This window comes from Podarcis gaigeae (genome assembly GCF_964106915.1).
Source record: "Podarcis gaigeae genome assembly, chromosome: 15".
Taxonomy (NCBI): domain Eukaryota; kingdom Metazoa; phylum Chordata; class Lepidosauria; order Squamata; family Lacertidae; genus Podarcis; species Podarcis gaigeae.
In genome coordinates, this window is record NC_139692.1 from 10,034,104 (window position 1) to 10,057,981 (window position 23,878).

Below are 23,878 nucleotides of genomic sequence, written 5' to 3' on the forward strand. Positions count from 1 at the left end.
GCATATCATCTTTGTGAAGGCTCAGCCCCCTCAAATATTTTATTGAGGAAGCCAAACTTATTGATCACTTATTATTATTATTTTTTAAAATGACTCAAAATAACTTACAGCAATAAATAAATAGTATATACATCACAACCTGCATAAAATAATTCACACATAAATCTAAAACACATTCATGTTTTTAAAGAAGGGATTAAAGGAGTGATTAAGACATCCCAACCACTGAAGGAGGCCATAGATAATTAAAAGTCAAAGTTTGGCAGAAAATAAATCCTTTTGCTTAGTGCTTAATGCCTTAAGATATGTAATGATGGCGCCAGGCAAGCCTCCCTAGGGAGAGCATTCCACAGTCTGGAAGCCACCACTGAAAAGACCTAATCGCATGTTGTCATCCTCCAGACTTTCCGTGGAGAGAGCACACCGAGAAGAAAGTACTTCTTCACACAGATTGTTGGAATCAGTCTGTCTTGGGAGACTATGGAGTGTGTGCTGGGGAATTTCAGGGCCTGCTGTGGCTGCAGAGACAGGTAACTCTGGGTCTGGAAACCAAGCCTTATGAGGAGTGCTTGAAGGAGTTGGGCACGTTTAGCCTGGGAAACAGGAGAATGGGAGATATGATAGCCATCTGCAAATATCGTATGGCCTTTCACATGGAAGAGGGAACAAGCTTGTTTTCTCCTGCTCCAGAGGGTAGGACTCAAACCAATGGCTTCAAGTTACAAGAAAGGAGATTGTGACTAAACAAACGGAAAAACTTTCTGACAGTAAGAGCTGTTCACCAGTGGAACAGCCTCCCTCAGAAGGTTGTGGACTCTCCTTCCTTGGAGGTTTTTTAGCAGAGGTTGGATGGCCATCTGTCATGGATGCTTTAGCTGAGATTCCTGCATTGAAGGGGGTTGGACTAGAAGACCCCTGGGTCCCTTACGACTCTACCATTCTATGATTCTATTAACTCATAACTGCTGCCTCCTGTGTTGTTTTTGATACATGAGCAGCAACCAAGTGACCTCTCTGGGGTTCAAGCCTGGCAGTGTGTGACAGTCCTGAGCTGCCCAGACAACAAGACCCCCTCTCAGCCTTGCTGATGTGGTCCATAGAAAAGCAGAGCAATATGTTTGGCACCAGCTCAGCTGCAGGAGTTGCTGGAAGGAGGCATGCAAGGGCCATCCAACCATTTTAGGGACCTCACTCTGGATTTGTGTAGGCTTTGCTCCTTAGCCTTTTCTTCTCTCAAATATGTCCCACAACGCAGTGGGTATTGATTTTTCCTCGGGGTTTGCTCCCAAAGCCTTTCTTAAAAAAAGAGTACAGCCACAAAGCAGTGGAGGTTTAGGACCAGAGTTTTGCTTCTCCTAGGTGGGCTACCTTCCCAGGTAGACGAGCCCCATCTGCCCCTCATTTTCCTCTACAGTACATGCAAAAACTGCCTTCTTGATCGTGGGACCCACTATTGGTCTCATCCACTCCATCCACTGGTGTGCTGGGCCCGGGGGTTAACCCGAGCAACGCGGTCCAGGTCCAGTCCCAAATCCAAGGATTCCACGAGGAGTCAGTCCAACAGGGCCAAATCAGGAAACCAGGCTAGGTCAGGCACAGGGTAACAGGCAGGTTCCAGCAAGCAGCAATGTTGCTCCCGCAACCTGGGGCGGGGTCCAGCAGCCTTTTATCTCTGCCGGGGTAACAGCTGGTCCTGATCCCCCGATGACTCACCTCCCTGTCTCGCCTGAAGGCAAGCACTCCTCCTGCGAGTACTCGGGTCTCTCCTTCTCTCAGACCTGAGTCTCTGCAGCTCGGGAGATGTCATAGAATCATAGAATCATAGAGTTGGAAGAGACCACAAGGGCCATCGAGTCCAACCCCCTGCCAAGCAGGAAACACCATCAGAGCACTCCTGACATATGGTTGTCAAGCCTCTGCTTAAAGACCTCCAAAGAAGGAGACTCCACCACACTCTTTGGCAGCAAATTCCACTGTCGAACAGCTCTTACTGTCAGGAAGTTCTTCCTAATGTTTAGGTGGAATCTGCTTTCTTGTAGTTTGGAACCATTGCTCCATGTCCGCTTCTCTGGAGCAGCAGAAAACAACCTTTCTCCCTCCTCTATGTGACATCCTTTTATATATTTGAACATGGCTATCATATCACCCCTCAACCTCCTCTTCTCCAGGCTAAACATGCCCAGCTCCCTTAGCCGTTCCTCATAAGGCATCGTTTCCAGGCCTTTGACCATTTTGGTTGCCCTCCTCTGGACACGTTCCAGTTTCTCAGTGTCCTTCTTGAACTGTAGTGCCCAGAACTGGACACAGTACTCCAGGTGAGGTCTGACCAGAGCAGAATACAGTGGCACCATTACTTCCCTTGATCTAGATGCTATACTCCTATTGATGCAGCCCAGAATTGCATTGGCTTTTTTAGCTGCCGCGTCACACTGTTGGCTCATGTCAAGTTTGTGGTCAACCAAGACTCCTAGATCCTTTTCACATGTACTGCTCTCAAGCTAGGTGTCACCCATCTTGTATTTGTGCCTCTCATTTTTTTTGCCCAAGTGCAATACTTTACATTTCTCCCTGTTAAAATTCATCTTGTTTGTTTTGGCCTAGTTCTCTAATCTGTCAAGGTCGTTTTGAAGTGTGATCCTGTCCTCTGGGGTGTTAGCCACCCCTCCCAGTTACTAGTGGGTTACTAGACCCAGAGGCCACCTCAGCCTCCCCTGACCCAACCAGTAGTGGAGCAGCTGTAAGTGATGGCCCAGCTGAAGGCAACGAGGTAATCCCCGCATCTGGAGCCAGGGCAGGCTCAGGCCCCTGACTCGGCCCAGCTGGTGCTTGTTGCAGGGGAACCTGTGCAGACTGGGGCTCTTCAAAATCAGGCCCCAGACTCGGTTCAGCTGCCACCTGAGGCAAAGGATCTAGTGTGGACTGAACTCCTCTGGCTCTGATTCCGAGCCCGAGTCCCAGGCCATCATACCTGGTGCCTATAGTGATGACCAACAACTTGATGGACTTTAAAAGGACATTAGACAAGTCCATGGAGGATACAGCTACCAATGGCCACTAGTCATCATGGCTATGTGGTACCTCCAGTACCATTTGCTGGGGGGTTATGGGTGTGAGTGTGCTATTGTGCTCCCAACCTACTTGTCAGTTTTCCAGACATATCTGACTGGCCGTTCACTGTGAGACCAGAAGGATGAACTGGGTGGGACTTTGGACTGATCCAAAAGGCCTCGTTCTATGTTCTTCTGCTTGAACCTGGTAAGTTATGCTTACAAAGCACACGCTCCATCACTGACCAATGACCATTTCCCCAGGGAGGAATGGTGAGTGGGTGAGCACAAGGAGCTTGCCTCCTCAACATCAGCTGCAGTGGAAATTGAAAAGGTGAGAAATGGAACAAAGGGTAAGAAGCAATTTCAGAAGAAGTCTGGAAGAGACTGGGAAACCCTGCCATGAAACCTTCAAGGCTAGATCCTGCAATATATGGGGTGAACAGGAACGGGGAACGGCACATTATGATGGGCAGTTGGAAAATCGTGAGCAGAACTAAGCGGAAAGCATCAGGAGGACCCAGAATAGGAAGTAGCTGATTAAAGGACCAGGAAGTCTCTTGCAGGAAATTTGCAACAGAAATCTCTTCCTTCCTCAATATATGAAGATCAGATTTGAAACAGAAAGGATATGCCCTGCCAAAATAAAGTGACCCTTCTGAACAAAGTGTTTCTTTAAAAGCACAGGTGTGACTTGGACAACAGGATACCATGACGGGCATCTTCTACCATGGTCCCTGCGGAATGTGAAGCATCATCTATTGGTTGCTTCAGACATAGCATTTTGCCCAGGATTTCCCAGACCCACAAGATCAGGCCCTGTTATTCCTCAGTTCCTGTTTTCACCTGTTTCAGTTTTTTTATCATGCTGCTTGTTTTTATTACAAAGTTTCACTAGCTCTATGTTGTTTTTGTAGTCCAAAGTCTCCGGGATTCTTTGGGGGCAGCCACAACTGCTTAAAATGGTGTGATACTGCTTTAAATATATACTGTGCATGGAGCCAAAGTGTCCATCATATCCTGGCTTTTCAAAAGGCTTTTTTAAAAAATAATGTTTTAGGATATGTGTAATGAGAAAACATGAGTTTGCCACTGATGATGATAGCTTCCTTCAAAGAGTTAGGGCATTGGCCACCACAAAAATCACTTGGGGAAGTCAGTGTTACTCCTTTATCCATCATTACTGACATGTTTCCTGTGCTAGTGACTCTGTAGACAGGTCTGTTATTGATGGACCCTTTTCCAGTGGTCTCTTGCCATCACTTACAGCCTCTGTGTGCGTGTTTTTTTTCTTTCATTCTTTCAAGTGAAAAAAACAAAACAAAACATTGGTTATCATTGGGGTGGGTGGAGAAGCCCTTTTGAAAGCCCATTTTTTGTGTGTGGAATGCCTTTAAACTACTGGAACAAAGCCGGAAATATGTGCAAGGCGTGACGGACACCCTAATCTATGTGTTCAACACGGAAATCTCACCAACATGTAATTACAAGTTGCTGAAAGATCTTAAATGCAGGAGAGGGAGAGAGAAAACAAAGTCCCTCATTGGGCGGAATTGCATTTCAGTGCACGGAGCCCAAATGACTGCATGAAAGTTTGAGCACTGGGTAGCCAGAGAGGTCGTTTGTTCCGCAAAACAGAAAACTTCACCATGTGAAGCTTTCCCCATCCCTGTCCATCACGGACCTGATGGGAGAAACAGTACCAGGTAAAAATTTCCCTTCTGTTTTATGCCTTAAGGTACATGAGGCCTCTTATTGGCCTGGAATTTAATAGGAACATAATTGGTAGGAAATATGTCCTCTCAAGCAGCACTCTCCCTACTGGAACTGTTGTCTCTTTCTTTTTATCATTCCTGTCAATACCAAAGTTCTGGCTCACATGCCAATCATTATGTCCCCAAAACGGTACCACACAGAAGAAAGAAAAGGGGGATCAGCAGGCTCAGCAGAACACCAAGGCTTGCAAACACGCGAGTGTGTGTGTGTGTGTGTGTGTGTTTGCGTGTGTGTACATGTGGAGCCTCCTTACATGGGGAAAAGGGAAAGTGGGAAGCAGCAGAGTTCAGATCTGGAACTGGGAGCCTCAAGCCAGATCCAAAGTGCAAAGGAAGATTGTACTGTCTGCAGGAAGAAGAGGAGGAAGCAGGAAATGCAGGGGAATTTGAGCAAGGGCAGAGGGCAGAAAGGAAGTGAGGGGTCTGTTTGAAGGCACTTTATCACTTCCATGCCCTGCCCCATTTTGTTTTTTTCCTGGAGCTAGCACTACTTCCCACACCAACATCCTTCCCCTTTCCAAAGGGGTGAGGGCGGTCTGGAGCCTAGCTGTCAACTTTCCCTTTTCTTGCGAGGAATCCTATTCAGAATAAGGGAATTTCCCTTAAAAAAGGGAAACATTGACAGCTATGGTCTGGAGAGCAGCCACTGTGTGGGGTCCCTCCCACAAGGCCCAAGGCAAGCTTTGCCTCACATGATTCGACAAATAACAACATATTTCACATTACCGCTCCCATCCTCAAGGTCTTTTCTCTGAAGTTAAGTCCTATTGATTTTGGTAGAGCGAACTTTTAAGTAAGCACACTAAAGATTACAGCCTTGTTCTGTTCTCCAGTATATATGTTTCAGCTGTACTTGGAATGTACTTGGGGAAAGTGCCTTTCCTTCAAGGAACCACCAGGACAAACAGTTGGGTGAGGGGCTGGAGAGGGTGAAGTTCTTGTTGAAGGTGGAAGCAATTGCCCTTGCCATGCCTCAACTCTGGAACCCCTTACGAGGGGGAAGAGCCACAGTGGCTTTCCATCCAAGATGACTTCAGGCATATCACATTAGCCAATGATGCCCAAAGGAACTGCTACAGTATTTCCCATGGCAGTGGCAGCCAAAGTCCATTGGGTCTGGTAGGGTGTAAGCCAGGAGGACAACAGTAGGTGGCGCTAGAGTCAATGGCAGACAGACCCAACTACTTCTAGTACCATCCTCCTTCCTGGGCAACACAAAGACTAAGGTCGAGATAGTGGTGCCACCCCCTGGACTGGTTGTAAGGAAGAAGGCAGATAGGAAGACTAATTCATGTTGATTATTTTGTATTTAATAACAACAACAACAAACAAACAATTAGCATTAGTATTAGTCAGTGCTTTTTTTCCAAAAAAAATGTTTAGGGATACTCTCATTTTCCTACTCATATTGAAATACTGTCCCTCAATGAGGCCAACCTTAGATTCACAAAATATTGAGGAGTATGTGTACCCCTGCAACCCCCCTCCGAAAAAAGCACTGGTGTTTGTATTTATTACTTACACCCTGTCCATCTGTGTGGGTTGCCCCAGTCACTCTGGGCAGTTTCTGACAGAATATAAGAAACACAGTGAAACATGAAACATTAAAAACTTCCCGAATCAGGACTGCCTTCAGATGCCTTCTAAAAGTCAGATAGTTGTTTATTTCCTTGACATCTGATGGGAGGGCGTTCCACAGGGTGGGCGCCACTACCGAGAAGGTCCTCTGTCTGGTTCCCTGTAACCTCACTTCTCACAATGAGGGAACCACCAGAAAGCCCTCAGCGCTGGACCTCAGTGTCCGGGCTGAGCGATGGGGGTGGCGATGCTCCTTTAGGTATACAGGGCCGAGGCCATTTAGGCCTTTAAAGGACAGCACCAACACATTGAATTGTGCTTGGAAACATACTGGGAGCCAATGTAGATCTTTTAGGACTGGAGTTACACAGTCCTGGTGGTCGCTCCCCATCATCAGTCTGGATTAGGTAATTGTATTTTCTGAGTCACCTTCAAAGGTAGCCCCATGTAGAGAGCATTGCAGTAGTTCAAGCAGGAGATAAACAGAGCATGTGCCACTCTGACAAGACGTTTTTAAATGTTGTAAACTGCCTTGGGAGAAAGGCAGGATATAAACTCAATAAAAAAATAAATAAGTCTTGTGAGGACTATTTGTCTTCACATGCGAATGGTGTATCATGAGAAAATGGAAACAAGCAGTTTGAACAATCCAAGTGCACCATTTGTGCACCTTGAGTTTTTTATGTTCAAATTACAGACTTGTGAGATGCAAAGAGTGCTTTTAGCACATGGAAATGGGCTAAGTCCTTCACTGTGCCTTCCCCTATGCATAACAATTTTTCAGAGCTAGAAAATTGGTTATTAAATCACTCTGAAAGATCATGTCTAAGAACCTGGGGTGGGGGAAGGCCTTATGTTCTGCTGAGTTAATGTTGGATTTGATTTGATTTCCATTATCCATTTGTTTGTTTTTCCTTTTAAGTCATATACTCTTTTTTTTAAGGCACTTTCTATTGTGTTGCCTTTTCTTTCCAAGAAATCACAAAGGTATGCAACAGGAATATAGAAAGCTGTGTCGTTCCAAATCTACATCATTATTATCTGACTGACTCGCCAAGATTTTTGACAGGGTCTTTCCCAAAATCACCTGGAGATAACAGGGATTGAAGAACCTGGAAGCTTTTTGTGTTCTGCCACTGAGCTGCAGCCCTTCCTCAGCCACGAGGACTATAAAAAGCTGTCTAGTAGGACCAGGCATCGGACTTTGCATACCCCAACCCAAATAACAAGAGACCAATGAGACTGGTTTGGGGTCAAAACAGGCCACAACTTTATTGAATACGGATGAAAGAGGTTTGGCTTGGGCATGGGGCAATCAAAATACTTCCAGCCCACCTGCCAGAAGTGACGCGTGGTCGATCCAGGTGGGGGTTCCTAAAACTTACATCCAATAGGGTGACCCCCGCAGGGAGCGCCATCTGGGGGAGTGCCTTCAGCCCTGGCCCCCGCCTGGGCACGCAGACGTAACCATTCCCCCCAGATACCTTTAATGGGATACCCCAGCGTTTGGAGGGGCAGGCAGAGACTACAACCTCCCCTCCAATCCAATCCAAAACAAAGAATTGCCCCAATGCCCAACCAGTTGTGATATTGCTATCCAGTAGGCAAAACCACCGGGTCAGTGCCAATTAGCCCAGTGGGCAAATTCCTACCCAGCCCTTTGAAGGATGGCAACCACTGTAGCCACAGCAAAGTCATTGACGGTCAGCTTAAACCCAGGGTAGGTGGGCGGGGAAATCCGGCGCAGGAACAAACAGGCTGAGCCCCCAGGTGCTAGCTGCTTAAATGGGCAAGGGGAGGACCTGAGGGAAGCCCACGATTGGCTCTGTCGGCTCCGTCCCTGGCACAGTCCAAGCCCTGGCCTGCATCCTCATTTGCCAAAGCAGGGAGCAGGCCAGGATACAGTTCCTGATAGGTTGATGGGGCTTATGCCCTCTCCACCAATCAGGAAGGGCACAGCCGGCTTGAATTCCATCCAGTGAAGCCTCCTCCGTCCTGCAATGCTGCCTCACAAAAAGGGTGAGTCGGCTTATACGTATTTTTCCCTGCGTCAGATGCTCTACCAGTGAGGTTATTGGATGAATTGCCCATATAGTTAGTGCTGTGCTCAGGATAGCAGAAGCAGAGTGTATGTTTAAAAGGAAGGAATCATCAGAAATAATAATTCCCCATAATAGTCAGTTGAACAGCATTCATCATCATCATCTTTGATCTCCTGATGACAGTTTGTTACTGCTGAAACTACTTTGAGCTGGCAGCTTTCTTGCCAATAAACTAGCAACAGTCCCTGGTCATTGTTTCACTACCTTTCCTCTTGATTGCCAGCTTTGGACACTTTTATTCATTAAGAAAAATGTCCCCTCAAAACAAGGGTGCTTTAATTATTCTTATACATTTAGATGCCTTCAGCAAAATAAACTCTCAGGTAGTGAAGGGACTTTGGAATAAAGTAGACAGTTAAAATAAACCACATCGGAAGAGCAAGTTGGCTAGAGGAATTTTTGGCAATAGGAAACACACACACATACACAAAATGGGGTGCAATATCTTAGGAACTCTGACAGCCCAGAAACTCCCAAATACATTTTTAGTCTGATATGCCAAAAGTCATAAAGCTGCCCCGAAACCCAGTATCCAACCTCTGGCAGTGGCTAGCGCAACTCATGACTGAAGAAATATGTAATAGCCTAAGATTTAAAACCATATATCAAACGCTTTCGATTGTGTCCATATTTTATTGTTGAAAGGGGATTGTCAGATGAGCCTTTGATCACATTTGATGAAACTTCTTCATATCCCACTGTGTCAGTTCTGCTACGGTGACGCATTCTGTTTCAGGAGCCAGAATTTAGGGGAATACATAAAGTCAAGAAGCTACATCTGAACTAGTGCAACAAGACTGTTTACATTTTGTCCACCACCTCCCTAGTATAGGGAGGGTATCATTTGGTGCCTCGCTTCAGGCATCAAAATGTCTTGGGCTAGCTCCACCATTCAATTTCTCATTGCTCTGGAATCCTCTTACATCGCCAGCTATCATCTCATCCCTGTTCCAGCTGCTGAAGAGACAAGCTGCTTAAACAAAACAAAAAACAAAACTGAACAATGACTTATCTCTTCAGCAGCAAGAACAGAGGCTATGAAAATGACCTGAAAAGATCCTGTATGATTCCTGCCCATGCACAGAACCCATCTCCTTTGGTCATCCAGCCAGCATGACTTCGAGACGTAGGCATTAGTAGATTCAAAACTTTGCATGCCTCAAGTCCATCTGCTGCTTCCTAGTTACATTATGATTCAGAAATGGTTCAGAATCATAATCATTGCTGTCTTTGCTCTTGCGAGCTCTAGGTTTTTTGTGGAGCAGGAGGGGACAGGTAAATGGAAGAAATTTGGCTCAACACACACATTTGAAGGTGAATCCACTTAACTGAGACTTCCTGAGACTTCCTCACACAAGCCAAACTTCAGTCAGTCTCTGAAATTCGTATTCCTCTGAATTCTGCACTACAGTTCTCCAACTGAAACAGGCACTGTCTTGTGAAAATGTGCATATTAGCAGGAATTCACATTAAAATGCTGGAAATGTTCAATGAGTTAGGTTGGTTAGTTGGTTGGTTGGCTGGCTGGCTGGCTGGCTGGCTGGCTGGCTGGCTGGCTGGCTAGCTAGCTAGCTAGCTAGTTAGTTAGTTAGTTAGTTAGTTAGTTAGTTAGTTAGTTAGTTAGTTAGTTAGTTAAAAGGCAGAAAAGTGATGCAGAAATGTGAAGAACTGAAGCATTGGGAAAATAAGAAACTGGGAGAAACCCAAATGTAGCATGTTCACCCATCCGTACCTGTGAAAGGAGTCATTCACATATCATTACCTGCCCCACCTTTGTGCATGCATATTTCTTTGTCATTTTCTTCCAACTTGAATTACTCTTAAGCAATTGTTATGTTTTGCTTTGCTGCTGTTTTCCTTTCCTTCCCTCCCTCCCCAGCTTTGTTCTTGCTTCTCTCCTGAACTTGAATGGCTCCCCTTTGAGGAAAACACACACACACACACACACACACACACACACACAGCCAACTCCCATCTCTGCCATCACCGCCGTTCGGTTCGAATCAGGCTTGCGGTCAGTTTCAGAGAAAGGTCTCGCAATGAGGTAGAACTGACAGATCCTGACAAGCGGAGTGATTGATTGTGGTTGGGAAAGTGGTACTTGAAGCATGCCATGTGACAAGCCTACTTCGCTCAGGGGAGGCCTGCCAAGTCTTCCTTCCCAGAACTCTGAGCACGTGGGCCCCGGCTGTAATGGGCGGCCGTAGATGCTTAATAATAGCAACATTGTTGCAAACTAAAGCATCTGCCAGGATCTAATATGATTAATTATACAGCTTGCTCGCTCGGCTTTTTTTTTTTCTTTTCTTCAGGAGGTAGCGGTAACCTAAAACCTGTGTTCTGCGATTTAGGGAAGAAATGGCAAGGCTCTGATTCCGAGGAATGGACGCTCGTAGGTCTGCGATGTGTCTACTCACAGTCAGGAAAGCTCTCCTGGAAGCCTTTTCAACTCCATCCTGCCCAGCCGCTCAGCCAACAATTGCCGTGTGGTGTTCCATTGGCAAATTCCACGCCGTCGCTTAGAAATACATAAAAGGAAGTAGGAAACTGTCAAACAATCTGAGTTATAAATCTGTTAGTGGTGTGGCATGCCAATCAGAGAGGCAGGTTTGCTGGGGTTTCAGCGGGTAATTTGTTCCAGATAAGCCATGGGGTTTTTTAATTTTATTTTTAAATATCGTAGCAATTACATCACCCCAAACATACCATGTACTCACCCTTTCAATTTTCCACCCTACGGACTGACAGACTGGTTCAGTCTGTGCTGGCTGATATAATGCTTCCTTTATTCATGAGAATTCATCTGACTGAGGCCATGATTCTCCAAACCACGTCCTTCAGGGCAACCTTTGCCAGCCTGGTGCCCTGCAGATGTTTTGGACTACAATTCCCATCAGTCCCAGCCAACACGACCATGCTGCTGGAGCTGATGGGAGCTGTAGTCCAGGAACACCTGCAGGGCATCAAGTTGGCAAAGTCTGCTTCAGAGTAATCACGCAGAATACACTGAACTGAACATGGAGAGAAAGGCCTGAGGGCTGGACTCAAGGACTTCAAGCCCACAGAAATTCAACCAGTGAATTTGTTCCCAAATATAAAATTGCAGAAGCCTCCCTTTGGGGAAACAGGCTAACCATAATTGAAAATAATATATTGCTTTGCACACCTCAATTATCCGACTGCTGAGGTTCCAGCACTTACTTTGGGATTTGGTTTCCTTGGATTGGGTTACTGGAGACTGATTGGTGTTTTGTAATATAAGATTTATTTACAGATATATGCCAAAGGAACTTCAGAGGAAGAATACAATGTGAAACAGCTGAATTATAATTCATCAAGAAGTTTGATGTCATCACTTGTGGGTTACATTGAGACATGTTTCACGTAGCTCACCAATGCCAGAATATTTGTGCTATCTAGGACTGTTTCTTGCAAACAGTTCCCTGCCAAACTACAAGTACTGATAAAATCATCCCAGCAGTTATCACCAGCCTGCTACTGCGTAAGGATAAAGGTATACTTAAAGGTATGTCTCATTGCCATTCAACTCCAGCTTTACCATTTATATTCTTATATATCTGCCAAGTAAGATATATTGCACCACCGGAGGCCACCTTTTAATTCCCATTGTCAGCTGGAATTGAGCTTCAGGTACCGCCAGGTGTATCCAATGCTAGTTCAACTCAGAGTGGAGCCATTGAAGTCAATGGACATGGCTGATTCAGGTTCAATAGTTCCAACGGGTCTACTTTAAGAAGAACATAGTTGGCGACAACTAATATAACCACATGTGTCCAGATTCCCCCCCCACACACACACACACACACATACACACTTATTTTACCATCCATCCATTTAGATTGATAGAAACCTTTGGAGATAGGAACTTGACCATCTTGCCAACTCCATAGAGCACCCCGTAGGTTGATGGCATCATATGTCATGATAATCAGGGCCGGCCCTACTGTTTGACTGTAATGGTAGGGGTTGGCCCTGATTGGCCCATGAGGTGGACATCTTGATTACTGGATGCTGGGGGTTCTGTATGCCATGCAGCTTGCTGTCCTTTGTTGTGGTGCAGGATTCTGTCCTGTCACCAACAATGATGCCTGGTCGGCTTCTGTATGAGGAATCAGAAAACTGTAGAATTGTAGAGTTGGAAGGGGACCAAAGGCCATCTATTCAAAACCCCTGGAATGCAGGAATCTCAGCTAAAACATCCATGACAGATGGCCATCCACACTCTGCTTAAAAACCTTCAATGAAAGAGAGTCCACAACCTCCCGAGGGAGACTGTTCCACTGTCGAACAGCTCTCACTGTCAGAAAGTTCTTCCTGATGTTTAGTCAGAATCTCCTTTTTGTTTATCTGGAAGCCATTGGTTCCCTCTTCCATGTGACAGCCCTTTAGATATTTGAAGATGGCTACCATATCTCCTCTCAATCTCCTCTTACCAGGCACCATGGCACCATCTTGTTGTTTGCTTCAGGCAGCCAATGGCCAGCTCTCAATACAACCACAACATTCATCCCCATCAAGTAGCAAATTCAAATGCTGTGTAGACAAGATTGGGGATAATACAGGGCCACAGAAAAGCAAGGGAGATATCGCCCAAGGGGGGACTATTCATGCTTAGTGGTCACAGAACACTGAGTGTCAGCTGGGAACAAAAAATGAAAATGTGGACAAAGGAATAGAATAGAACAACTTGCAAGGAGGTGTGGCTGGTTGTGAATGGCTGATAGGAGCACTACTGTTAGGAAGTAAGAAGAAGAAGAAGAAGAGTTTGGATTTGATATCCCGCCTTTCACTCCCTTTAAGGAGTCTCAAAGCGGCTAACATTCTCCTTTCCCTTCCTCCCCCACAACAAACACTCTGTGAGGTGAGTGGGGCTGAGAGACTTCAAGGAAGGGTGACTGGCCCAAGGTCACCCAGTAGCTGCATGTGGAGGAGCGGAGACGCGAACCCGGTTACCCAGGATTACGAGACTACCGCTCTTAACCACTACACCACACTGGCTCTCTATTCTGCATATTCTGCAGCATTTTCTTGCAGGATTCACTTATAATAACACAGTTTCCCATAAGAAACCCTGCAGCTATGGTCCTACTGTATAATATCCATGAACACAACAGGGTTGTAGCCACAAACTCCTACTCAGAGGAGACCCATTAAAATTGGTGGGTCCAAGTGAAGACCTCTTAATTTCAACAGGTCTACTTTGAGTATGACTAGCATTGGTTACAGCTCATCATTTGGGGGTAGGGGTGGGTTTGCTAGAGCCACTTTTCCTCAGCTATGCCCAGCCATGTGAGTGCTCTAACTCAGTGTTTCCCAACCTTGGTCCTCCAGCTGTTTTTGGACTACAACTCCCATCATCCCTAGCTAGCAAGACCAGTGGTCAGGGATGATGGGAATTGTAGTTCAAAAACAGCTGGAGGCCCAAGGTTGGGAAACACTGCTCTAACTCATATCAGGCACATGCTGAAATCAGTAATGGACTACATGGAAATGGCGGAAATGACTGGCAGAATCCAAGACCAGGGAGAAGAGTTGGTGGAAGAAGATTGGAAGAAATTTAAAATCTATCTACAGAAACACTGTAACATTTTTGAATGTTAATGACGTTGAAATGAAATGAAGTGGTTCTAGTAATAAGGTAAAATAAGAATATGCAAGAATGGATTGATATTAGATGAAAAATTGAAGTTATAATATGTGAGGATAAATAATTAAGGGTTAATTAAGAGGGTATGAATTTGCTGAACAAATTTTTAAATGGAATACAAAAAAGGGAGGTGTGAGGAAGTCAGGAAAAGAAGTAAATGAGCGGTAAGATACTAAAAAGAGGGATTTTTATTTTTTCTCTTTTTCTCTCTCTTTTTCTTTCTATGTTAAATTTTGGTTTCTGTATTTTTCTTGTGTTTTTTTGTTTATCGTTTTGTAAAATTTTTCTTGTTAAAAATTTAATAAAATATCATTTTTTAAAAAAATGAAATCTTAGCTCCACGGCCACTTGACTCAGCTGTGACTTTGAAGGAATTGCTAAGCTTGTGTCTGGACACATACCTGAGAAGCATTTGCAACTCAGACATCTCACAGTGGCTTTGTGGTGTCAGCCATCACTTTGAAATGATTGTGTGTGAACCTGCCTTTGGAGACGTCCCAGCCACCTAGATTTATGGCAATATTCTCTGCTGCTCTGGGTGCCATTCATGCCTGCCTTCCACTTGTCGGCAACACTCATCAATCTACCTGACCGCTACTTGATTCTATCTCTGCACTGAATTATTCTCCGACAACTTGTGATTGCTTTTCTCCCCACAGCCCTGAAGTATTGCATGCTAGACGGTAAGAACCTGGTAGTATTCATGGCCACCTAAAGTGAATTTTCATTTCCTTGGAAATTCTCTGGTCTCATCAGCACTGTAAAGTCCTACCTCCCATTCCATGGGTTCCTTTCGAAGACAAGCTTGCAGTCTGGTGTACGGAAAGGTAGCTCCTGCATTGGTTATGTGCAATTTTAGTCCTACTCAGAGTAGACCCATTGAAATGACTGGACATAAGCCAAGTAGGATTTTGCTGGATACACGCCAGTTAGTCATGAAAAGAGCCTTCCATTGGCTGCAACTGAAAATTGTTTCCAAGCCTAATTACTGTGGGTGGAGCGATTTGTGTTTATTGCACGGCACTGCCCATTCACTGTAAACTTTACAAAGGTCACCCCACCCTCCCATGGAGAGTCTAGGTAGCTGCAAATCTACCCCATAGTAGGGGCCATAGCTGTTTCTACAGCCACATTTCCCAAAGTTGGAAAAGAGCCTTCTGGAAAAAGCCCAATCAGTTCCAAAGAAAGACAAGAGCTCGCATCTGCTGACTCCTTTCCCCATAAAAGGGGAAATATTTGCTAATGTCTCCAATAGACCAGGGATTCCTGTTTTGTCCTAATAATGGTGGAACCCAGTGAGACCCAATTTTCAGGAGTGTTTTAAATTTGTCTGAATTGCTCATCTTTGATTGTTGTTGTTATGAGTGGGGAGGCCAAAGGGGGAGTGGGCAACCATTTCTGCAGACCCCTGCAACCTAGCATTGAGTCTGCTTATGCATCATTAACACACGAACAAAGGAGGGCACAGCTTTGCACAAAATCTGCATATGCTACTTTATACACCTAGATGCAAATCCAGAAAGAATTACTCAAACAGAAATAGAAATATGTGTCCCCATAGTGGGGTAGACTCTGGCCAGGCCATTTTATTTTTATTTATTAGATTTACATATGGCGCCTTCTTCATAAGATATCAGGGCAGTTCACAGAATAAAATATAGGATAAAAACAAGTTAATAATTAAAACAAAACTGAAAATACAGACGCATTTAAAAGGCTGTAGAATATTACAGAATATCCATAGCATAGATTTGAAGCACATTGCGTCCATCATACAATCCTGGGAACTATAGTTTACTCTCACAAAGCTACAATTCCCAGCACCCTTAACAAATGACATTTCCCCATGCTTTATCATGTGCTCAGAATTTATGAGACTGAGTGCCACCCAGATGACCTACTGTGTGTGCCTGCTCACTCTGCATTTCAAGTGCTAATCCTTGATGGGCAATTTCACAGCCCCTGCTCTAATTTCTTATGGCTCCTTCCATTTAAACTGGGCTTGGACCAGACAGCCTTCCAAATGGAGGATGCCATTTGAGGACTGCCCTTTGTAAAACAGGACACTTGGCCACATAGGTACCAACTCCCTAGAGCCCTGGGTACCCAAATACCCACAAAATTCCCCATGAAGGGGCCGGGCACCCACAAATTTTGGTACCATGCATAGTACCCACAGCCCCGTGGGACCGAGCTGACACTCTTGCTTGGCTGCCACAGAAGGCAAAAAGGGGGAAGTGGGTTAAAAAACAAACAAATTAAGGTACCTGAGCTGAAGTTTGAAAGTCTGACCAGTGAGACTTTCTTTCAAGTACATAAATATGCGGTAGCTCAGAGGCACAACATCTGCTTTTCCTTTAGGTCCATCTATTTTGTTTAATAAGCTTTATATACCACTCAACTGTAAACAAAAACCCTCAAATCCGTTTACAAAACTAAAAAATAAAATTATCAATTTAAAAAACCTAGTTTTTCAAAAATTATTCCATATGATTAAGAACAACAGTAGCAAAAAAGAAACACAACACAGGTGACTTCTATCTACATGTCTGGATAGGTTTGAGCAAAAACAAAAAGGAGCTGCCTGGTGTTAATAAGGCAGAGGGTTCCAAAGGGTAGGTGCATGCAGAAAGCTCCAGGTTCAATCTTCAGCTTTTCCAGCAAGGGCTGAGAATGCCCCCTGCCTGAAACTCTGCACAGCTGCTGCTGCTGCTGCCTATCAGTGTGGACAGTGGAGGGCTAGATGGACCAATGGTCTGGCTAGGGCCCAGGGGTCAGCAAACTTATTCAGCAGGGGGCCGGTCCACTGTCTCTCAGACCTTGTGGGAGGCCGGACTATATTTTTTTTTGGGGGGGGGTGAATGAATTCCTATGCCCCACAAATAACCCAGAGAAGCATTTTAAATAAAAGGACACATTCTACTCATGTACAAACACGCTGATTCCCAGACTGTCCACGGGCAGGATTTAGAAGGCGATTGCCCCCGGGCCTTAGTTTGCCTACCCATGGGATAGGCAGAAGGCAGCCTCCTGTGTTCCTGTGCATAGGATGGCCCCATAATGCAGAGACCACAGTAGCTGATTCTAAAGGCCCTCTAGTTAAAGGGTCCAGTCGTGACCGACTCTGGGGTTGCGGCACTCATCTCGCTTTATTGGCCGAGGGAGCTGGCGTACAGCTTCCGGGTCATGTGGCCAGCATGACTAAGCCACTTCTGGCGAACCAGAGCAGCGCACGGAAACACCATTTATCTTCCCGCCAGAGCGGTACCTATTTATCTACTTGCACTTTGACGTGCTTTCAAACTGCTAGGTTGGCAGGAGCAGGGACTGAACAATGGGAGCTCACCCCGTTGCGGGGATTCAAACCACCGACCTTCTGATCGGCAAGTCCTAGGCTTTGTGCCACCCGCATCCCCTAAAGGCCCTCTAGTGAATCCATATTATGGGATGGGCCTGAGCACAAGTGGTCGGAAGGCTGCTGTTGTAAGCAGGCCTTGCTTGAGGGTTTCCCAAGAGAACAGGATGCTGGTCTGATCCTTCAGGGCTCCGTCTTTTTATGTTCTTAATTTTGAAGCTCACCATTCCACATTCTTAGCTATTTTACCAACAGACTGGCTTCGGAAGAGCATATTTTAGACCCGTGACCTTTCATTTTTTTTCTTTTCTTTTTTTCATGCGGTGCTTATCTCTTGCTTTTCCTCCTGGAAGGAAGCCCAAAACAACTACAGTACCAGCAAAACAAACAGAGAGCAACTCAATAAACACAACATCCGCTTGCCTCCAATGCTAGCGCTACTCAGAGTGGACCCCTTGAAGTTAATGGACCTGACTAACTGAGGTTCATTAACCTCAATGGGTCTACTCTGAGCTTAGTTGGAAACAACGCATAGAAAGGATGTGCTGGAAAAGGCTTGCAAGGCTGCATACACACCATACTTCAAGCACACGACTTCCCCCAAAAGTGTCCTGGGAACTGCTGTTTACCCCTAGCAGAATTACAATTCCCAGCACCCTGCACAAAACTACAGTTCCCAGGATACTTCGGGGGAATACTTTGGCGGACATGACTGGCAGAATCCGAGATCAGGGAGAAGAGTTGGTGGAAGAAGATTGGAGGTAATTTAAAATTTATTTACAGAAACATTGTAAAAAATTTTGAACGTTGATGACATTGAAATGAACTGAAGGGGTTCTAGCAACAAGGGAAAAAAATAAGATTGGATTGATAACAGATAAATTAATTGGATATGAATTTGCTGAACAATTTTTAAAAAGGGATACAAAAAAGGGAGGCGTGAGGAAGTCAGGAAAATAGGTGAATCAAAGATGAGAATTCAAAAAGAGGGATTTTTGTTTTTTCTTTTTGTGTATCTTTTGTGTATTTTTTGTGTTTTTCTTGTGTTTTTTCTTTTTTCTGTATGCTGTTATTCTTAAAACTTAATAAAATATTATATTTTTAAAAAAAAGATACTTCGGGGGAAGCCATATACTTTCAGTTCACAGAGCGTAGGCAGCTCATTAAAGTCCTGTACTGTAAGTGCCTTCCCCGCACCCGCTTCTCCAGTGACGAAAGAATATTACATGTTTTTTTGTTCTTCCTGAATTCCCGCCTCCTTTAAAAAAGAAAGAAGGTGAAGTCTTTGCTGCTCAGTTAAGTGAAGAAAGGTGAGTGCAATGTTTTCCATAGATACACACCCTTTCCCCCACTGCCTTTCTCCCCCCCCTTTTGAAAGTGGGGGGGCCAGCCTCGCCCCTGGGTGAAATCCGGCGAGGGCGAGGGCGCAGCGCCCTTTCGCCAACGCAGCTCCTCGGCAATCCGCGAGGTGCCAAAACGCGAGAGCGCGCGAGATCCCTTTAAGCCCCACATCTTCCCACTAGGCTAAGCTCCCCCCACCGGCCGATCGCCCCTCCCAGAGCTCCTTGGCACGTCCCCGATTGGTGGGCAGGGCCGGTGCCTTTGAAGTGTGCTGCAAGATCGGAGCTATTTGACGTGCGGCTCCGGGAACGGGAAGGGCTTTTTTTTTCCCAAAAGAGGTTTTTATTATTTTTATTATTATTATTCTTTCATTAAAGTCTCGCTGGGCCGGTGCGCTCGTCTTTGCCGCCGCTCCTGCCAGGCGCCCGGGCTTGGGCGCTGCGGAGCTCGCCTCTCCTGCCTCTCCCTCCCCCTCCCCAGCCCGGCCCGACCCCACCCCCGCCCGGCCCGCTCCCCAAATGAGCGCTGGCTCGCCCGCTGGATCTAACGCAAGGACATCGCCCACCAGCAGCGGAGGGAAGAGCGCGGCCGCCGCCGTAGCAGCCGCCGCCGCCACCTTCTCCTCCTCTCCAGCCCAGGCTCCGGGAGCCGCGTGCCCGGCGCTCTCGCACCTGTCCCCGGAGGACCCCCTGCGCCAGGCGAACCGGCTTCCCATCAGGGTGCTGAAGATGCTGAGCGCCCACAGCGGACACCTCTTGCACCCGGAATACCTGCAGCCCCTCTCCTCCACGCCCGTCAGCCCCATCGAGGTCAGTGCCAGCCAGCTCTTGCCTGCTTGCGCTTCTCCCTCTCCGCACACGCCGCTGCCCCGACGGCCAATTGGGCGACGGGAGGGTCCCCCGGCACCGCCGCCGCCACCTCCGGGCGCTTCTCACCTGCGTCCCTCGAGAGCTGCGCCCCGCTTCCCTCGCGTCGGTCCGCGGTCCCTTGGGGAGCCCCACCCTGATCTCTCGCCCTGGCTTGGACTAGAAGTCCGTCTGTTCTCTCTCTCTGAATTTGTGGAGCCGGATGGGAGAAAATCCTCGCCCGGACTTTCCTTTTAAATAGAGTCCCAAGCAAAGAGAGTTATTTGAGTTCTGTGATTTTAACACAAATTCCGACGGCGGAGGAATCGCTTGTTCGTTCCTCGATCTCCCGGGCCGAACTTTGCGAGGCAAGGTTCGTGGGCTTCGGCAACGATCGTTGCGCGCGCCCGGAGCCTTTGTGGATCCAAGGCGGGTGATCGCGGGATCCATCGGGGTGGGAAAGAGGGGGGGTTGGGGGGGATAGGCAGCCGGTGTGAATCGCCGAGGCTGCTTGTCTCTCGGTTCCTGGGAGAATTTTTCACCCGGGTTCGGACCCTCCATGAGCCGAGCTCCCGTCTGGAGAGTGAACCAACCCGGGCCGGATCTGCTCGTCTGTGGGGTTTGCAGGAGGGGAAACTTCCGTCCGGTTCCGCCGGAGGGAATTTCCGTAAGGGTGGCGCTCCTAAAAAGAAGGGGGTAACCTAAAATAGTAGGGGAGTCGGGGCAGGAGTGTTTTTGCAACTAGGGCCGGGAAGGGGGCACCGTCTGCGGGGTCTCCGCGGTGCGCCCCGGGGGCCTTTCCGAGTTGTTGCGTCCTTTGGGTGGGTGTTGTATTGGGGGTGGGGGCGCAGTTCCTCCCGACGCGTCCAGCTCTGCGTGGTCTAACCAGCCTCTCTGTCTCCCTCCTTGCCTTGCCTTCCCCAGCTGGACGCCAAGAAGAGCCCTCTGGCGCTGCTGGCGCAAACCTGCTCGCAGATCGGCAAGCCGGACCCTCCGCCCGCCTCCAAACTCAACTCCGGCGCTTCGGCCGGGCTCTCCGGGCCGGACAAGGAGTCCGGGAGTCGCGGCGGCGCCCTCAAGCAGCTTGGCGAGGCGCCGACCGAGGACAAGTCCAGCTTCAAGCCTTATTCCAAAGGCGGCGGAGGCGGCGATCTGCGTAAGGAGGGCAGCGGCGGCGGCGGCGGGCAGCCGAACCAGGCCGGGCCGGGCGTGGAGAAGACGGGCTTCCGCGTGCCCAGCGCCGCCTGCCCTCCTTTCCCTCCGCACGGAGCAGCCGCCGCCACCGCCTCGTCCTCTTCCACCTCCTCCTCCCCGGGCGGCTCGAGGGGCAGCTCTCCGCAGCACGCGGATTGCAAAGGCGCCGACGACAAGAAGGAGATGGATATGTCCGCCAAGGCCAGCTCCGACGGCGCGCAAGGAGCCGGCGGCAGCGGCAGCCGCGCGGGCAGCGGCGCGGGCAGCGCGGAGCCCGGAGCTCATACGGAGGCCGCTTCCGGGCGCAAGTCGGAGCCTCCGGCCCTGGGCGCGGGCCACGTGGCTCCGGTGTCCCCATACAAGCCGGGACACTCGGTGTTTCCTTTGCCGCCCTCCAGCATCGGCTACCACGGCTCCATCGTCGGGGCCTATGCTGGCTACCCGTCGCAGTTTGTGCCCAGCTTAGACCCTACCAAGCCCAGCCTGGTGAGCAGCCAGTTGCCTGGCGCCTTGGGGTTACCGGGCAAGCCCCCCAGCTCCAGCCCTCTGACGGGGGCCTCTCCCCCTTCCTTCATGCAAGGATTATGCCGAGACCCCTATTGCCTGAGCTACCACAGCGCCTCGCATTTGGGCACTAGCAACTGCTCCAGCTGCGTGCACGACCCGGGCAGCCTGAAAAGCGGATATCCCTTGGTGTACCCCACGCACCCTCTGCACACCACCCTCTCCAGCGCCACACCCAGCCTGCCGGGCCACCCGCTCTACACGTACGGCTTCATGCTCCAGAACGACGCTCTTCCCCACATATGCAACTGGGTGTCTGCCAGCGGACCCTGCGACAAGAGGTTTGCCACCTCGGAGGAACTGCTGGCCCACTTACGGACCCACACGACACTGCCAGGGGCAGAAAAACTCCTGGCTGGCTACCCTACCTCTGGGCTGGGGTCCGCAGCATCTTGCCACCTGCATCTCCCCCCCACCGGCCCCGGGAGCCCCAGCTCCTTGCCAGGATCGCTGTCTTTGAGAAGCCCGCACACTTTGGGACTAAACCGGTACCACCCCTACGGCAAGAGCCACTTGCCCACGGCCGGCGCGTTGCCTGTGCCCTCTTTGCCCGCAGCCGGACCTTACTACTCTCCATATGCCCTTTATGGCCAAAGACTAACCTCAGCCTCTGCACTTGGATATCAGTAACTACAGTTGTCTGCCGCCTCTCCCTCTTCTTTTCCTGCCCTCGTCCTGGGACTATGTATTTATTTACTGTATGTTAGCTTAAAGCTGGGAATTATAAGTGCATTAATACACCAATGAATCAATGGTATGCAAAAAGTCTGTGTCCCCCCTCCCAAAAAAATAATATTGATTATAACAATACCCAACCTAAATCTTTCTCTCTCTCTCTCTTTTTGCTTGTGTGGGGGCTCTTAATTGTGTTTTCGTTTATCTTTCTTTCAATCCCCTATAATTTTCTTTTTTAAAAAAAAATCTCTTGATCTCCCATAAACCATTTGCATGATTCTCAACAAAATGCATCCCTCCCTCCTTTGTTTCCCCCCCCCTCTTTTCTTTTTTTTAAAGGAAATAGTTTCCCCCCCTTTTGTACAGTTATCAGAAATGTAATTATATTTTTTTTGTCCTTTTTTGTATTGTGTTCTAAGGAAAGGGGCGGCGGGAGGTCAGCTGGGAGATGTTCTGTGGCTTTGTTCTTGCTTCAGGATGGCAAGAGCATCACTTGGTGAGATGCACTTTGCTGATGGGTTGTAAGCAAGGAAGGACCCCAGCCTCTGCTGCCGACTTTGGTTCTGAGGACTACTCCATCTTAAGTCGGGTGCCCTCTCTCTTCTCCACAAAGTCAGGTGCTCTGAGCTTTGAGAGTTGGTGGGTGCCCTGTATGGAGGCAAGCGCTGATGTGCCAGTTATCCTGGCGCTTGGATGTTGCTGATGATACTTGAAGCCCAGAAAGAGTGCTGAGCAAGTTGATCCATCACAGGGACACCTACCACAAATTTTTTTGAGGTGGCTCTTCTTTTGTTTATTTTGGTGTTTTGTTTTGTTTTTAAAGACCTGGATTTAAATAAAATTGGCAAGCACCCTCGAGGGACTGGAACTGAAGACCTTTTTCCCCCAACATGCACCAAATGAAGAACTCAAAATAACTTTTGCTTAGCCTAGTTCAAGCTGGATCCTTTTGAAGAGTCCAGCTAGCCCCAAGGGGCCAGTTCCATCCTCAACTGCAGGCTCAAATCTACATACCAAAAAGAAACCTATCCAATCCTCCCTAATCCCCCAATTTATCTTGACCTATGGGAATGGAACTGTCATTAGGTTGTGGAGCCCCACCCCCACCCCCCCATCCCCAGTCTTAACCCAGCGCGGAAGGCTGTGGATCATTTTGGGTGATAAGAGCTCCATCCTGGTAAGTCTTATTTTGTTAATAAATGAATACTTGGCTATATCTACCCTGTAGTTTGTGCTGTCTTGCATTCTCCCTCCGGCTGCCTGTGTGTTGTGCGCATTCTTTCCGTATGAACCACAGCACCAAAACAAAAGTGTGGGGGGGGGGGAGAAACCCCTGTAGTGAATGACCTATGGCCTTTTTAGGACACATTAAAGATTAGCAAGAATATGAAGGTGAGGGTTTAGTTTGGGGGTTTAGCTCAGTGGTAAGAGCATCGGCCTTGCATGCAAGCGGTCCCTGGTTCACTTCCTGGCATCTCAAGGTAGGGCAGGAAAGATCCGCTGTTTGACACCCTGGAGAGCCACAGCCATGTCACTGGAGACGATACTGATTTGGAAGGATCAAAGGTGTGCTCAGTTCAAAGCAGCTAGCCGTGCTCCTAATTTCCAAGGCATTCGCAGCTGACAGTTTTTCTTTATCGTGTGGGAGGAGTCATTCTTGTTCTCTGCCTCCCCAGGTAGGAACAATGAGGTGGTATAGTCCTGAATTTGTAGGGTAGGCTGCAATGGGTCACC

The 23,878-nt window shown here is 47.8% G+C and overlaps 1 protein-coding gene and 2 long non-coding RNA genes across 4 annotated transcripts in view; 2 read left to right on the top strand and 1 right to left on the bottom strand.

The window, feature by feature from the left end:
• Nucleotides 1–220: 220 nt before the first annotated feature.
• Nucleotides 221–20,625, bottom strand: LOC310832253. 2 transcript variants are annotated; one of them, XR_014558203.1, is made up of 4 exons: nucleotides 19,802–20,625; nucleotides 10,920–11,020; nucleotides 3,139–3,361; nucleotides 221–593 (listed from the first exon to the last, which is right to left on the bottom strand). It is a non-coding gene; the product is annotated as an uncharacterized lncRNA (long non-coding RNA). The 2 variants fall into 2 exon arrangements; XR_014558204.1 differs by lacking the exon at nucleotides 19,802–20,625 and adding an exon at nucleotides 11,220–11,457.
• LOC310832220 overlaps nucleotides 13,836–23,878 on the top strand; it is a 91,810-nt gene continuing 81,767 nt past the window's right edge. Inside the window, exon 1 of the long non-coding RNA XR_014558164.1 lies at nucleotides 13,836–13,949. This is a non-coding gene — a long non-coding RNA (uncharacterized lncRNA). The remainder of the gene's footprint in view (nucleotides 13,950–23,878) is intronic.
• Nucleotides 19,041–23,360, top strand: ZNF703 (zinc finger protein 703). Its single transcript, XM_083713605.1, has 2 exons — nucleotides 19,041–19,675; nucleotides 20,636–23,360. Exons 1-2 carry the CDS (start codon nucleotides 19,385–19,387, stop codon nucleotides 22,097–22,099), a joined length of 1,755 nt encoding a protein of 584 aa, XP_083569731.1. The 5' UTR covers nucleotides 19,041–19,384; the 3' UTR covers nucleotides 22,100–23,360.

Coding starts and splice junctions, on each gene's coding strand:
- ZNF703 (XM_083713605.1), top strand. CDS start 19,385: ATGAGCGCTGGCTCGCCCGCTGGATCTAACGCAAGGACATCGCCCACC. Junction 19,676..20,635: donor CGCCCGTCAGCCCCATCGAG/GTCAGTGCCAGC, acceptor TGCCTTCCCCAG/CTGGACGCCAAGAAGAGCCC.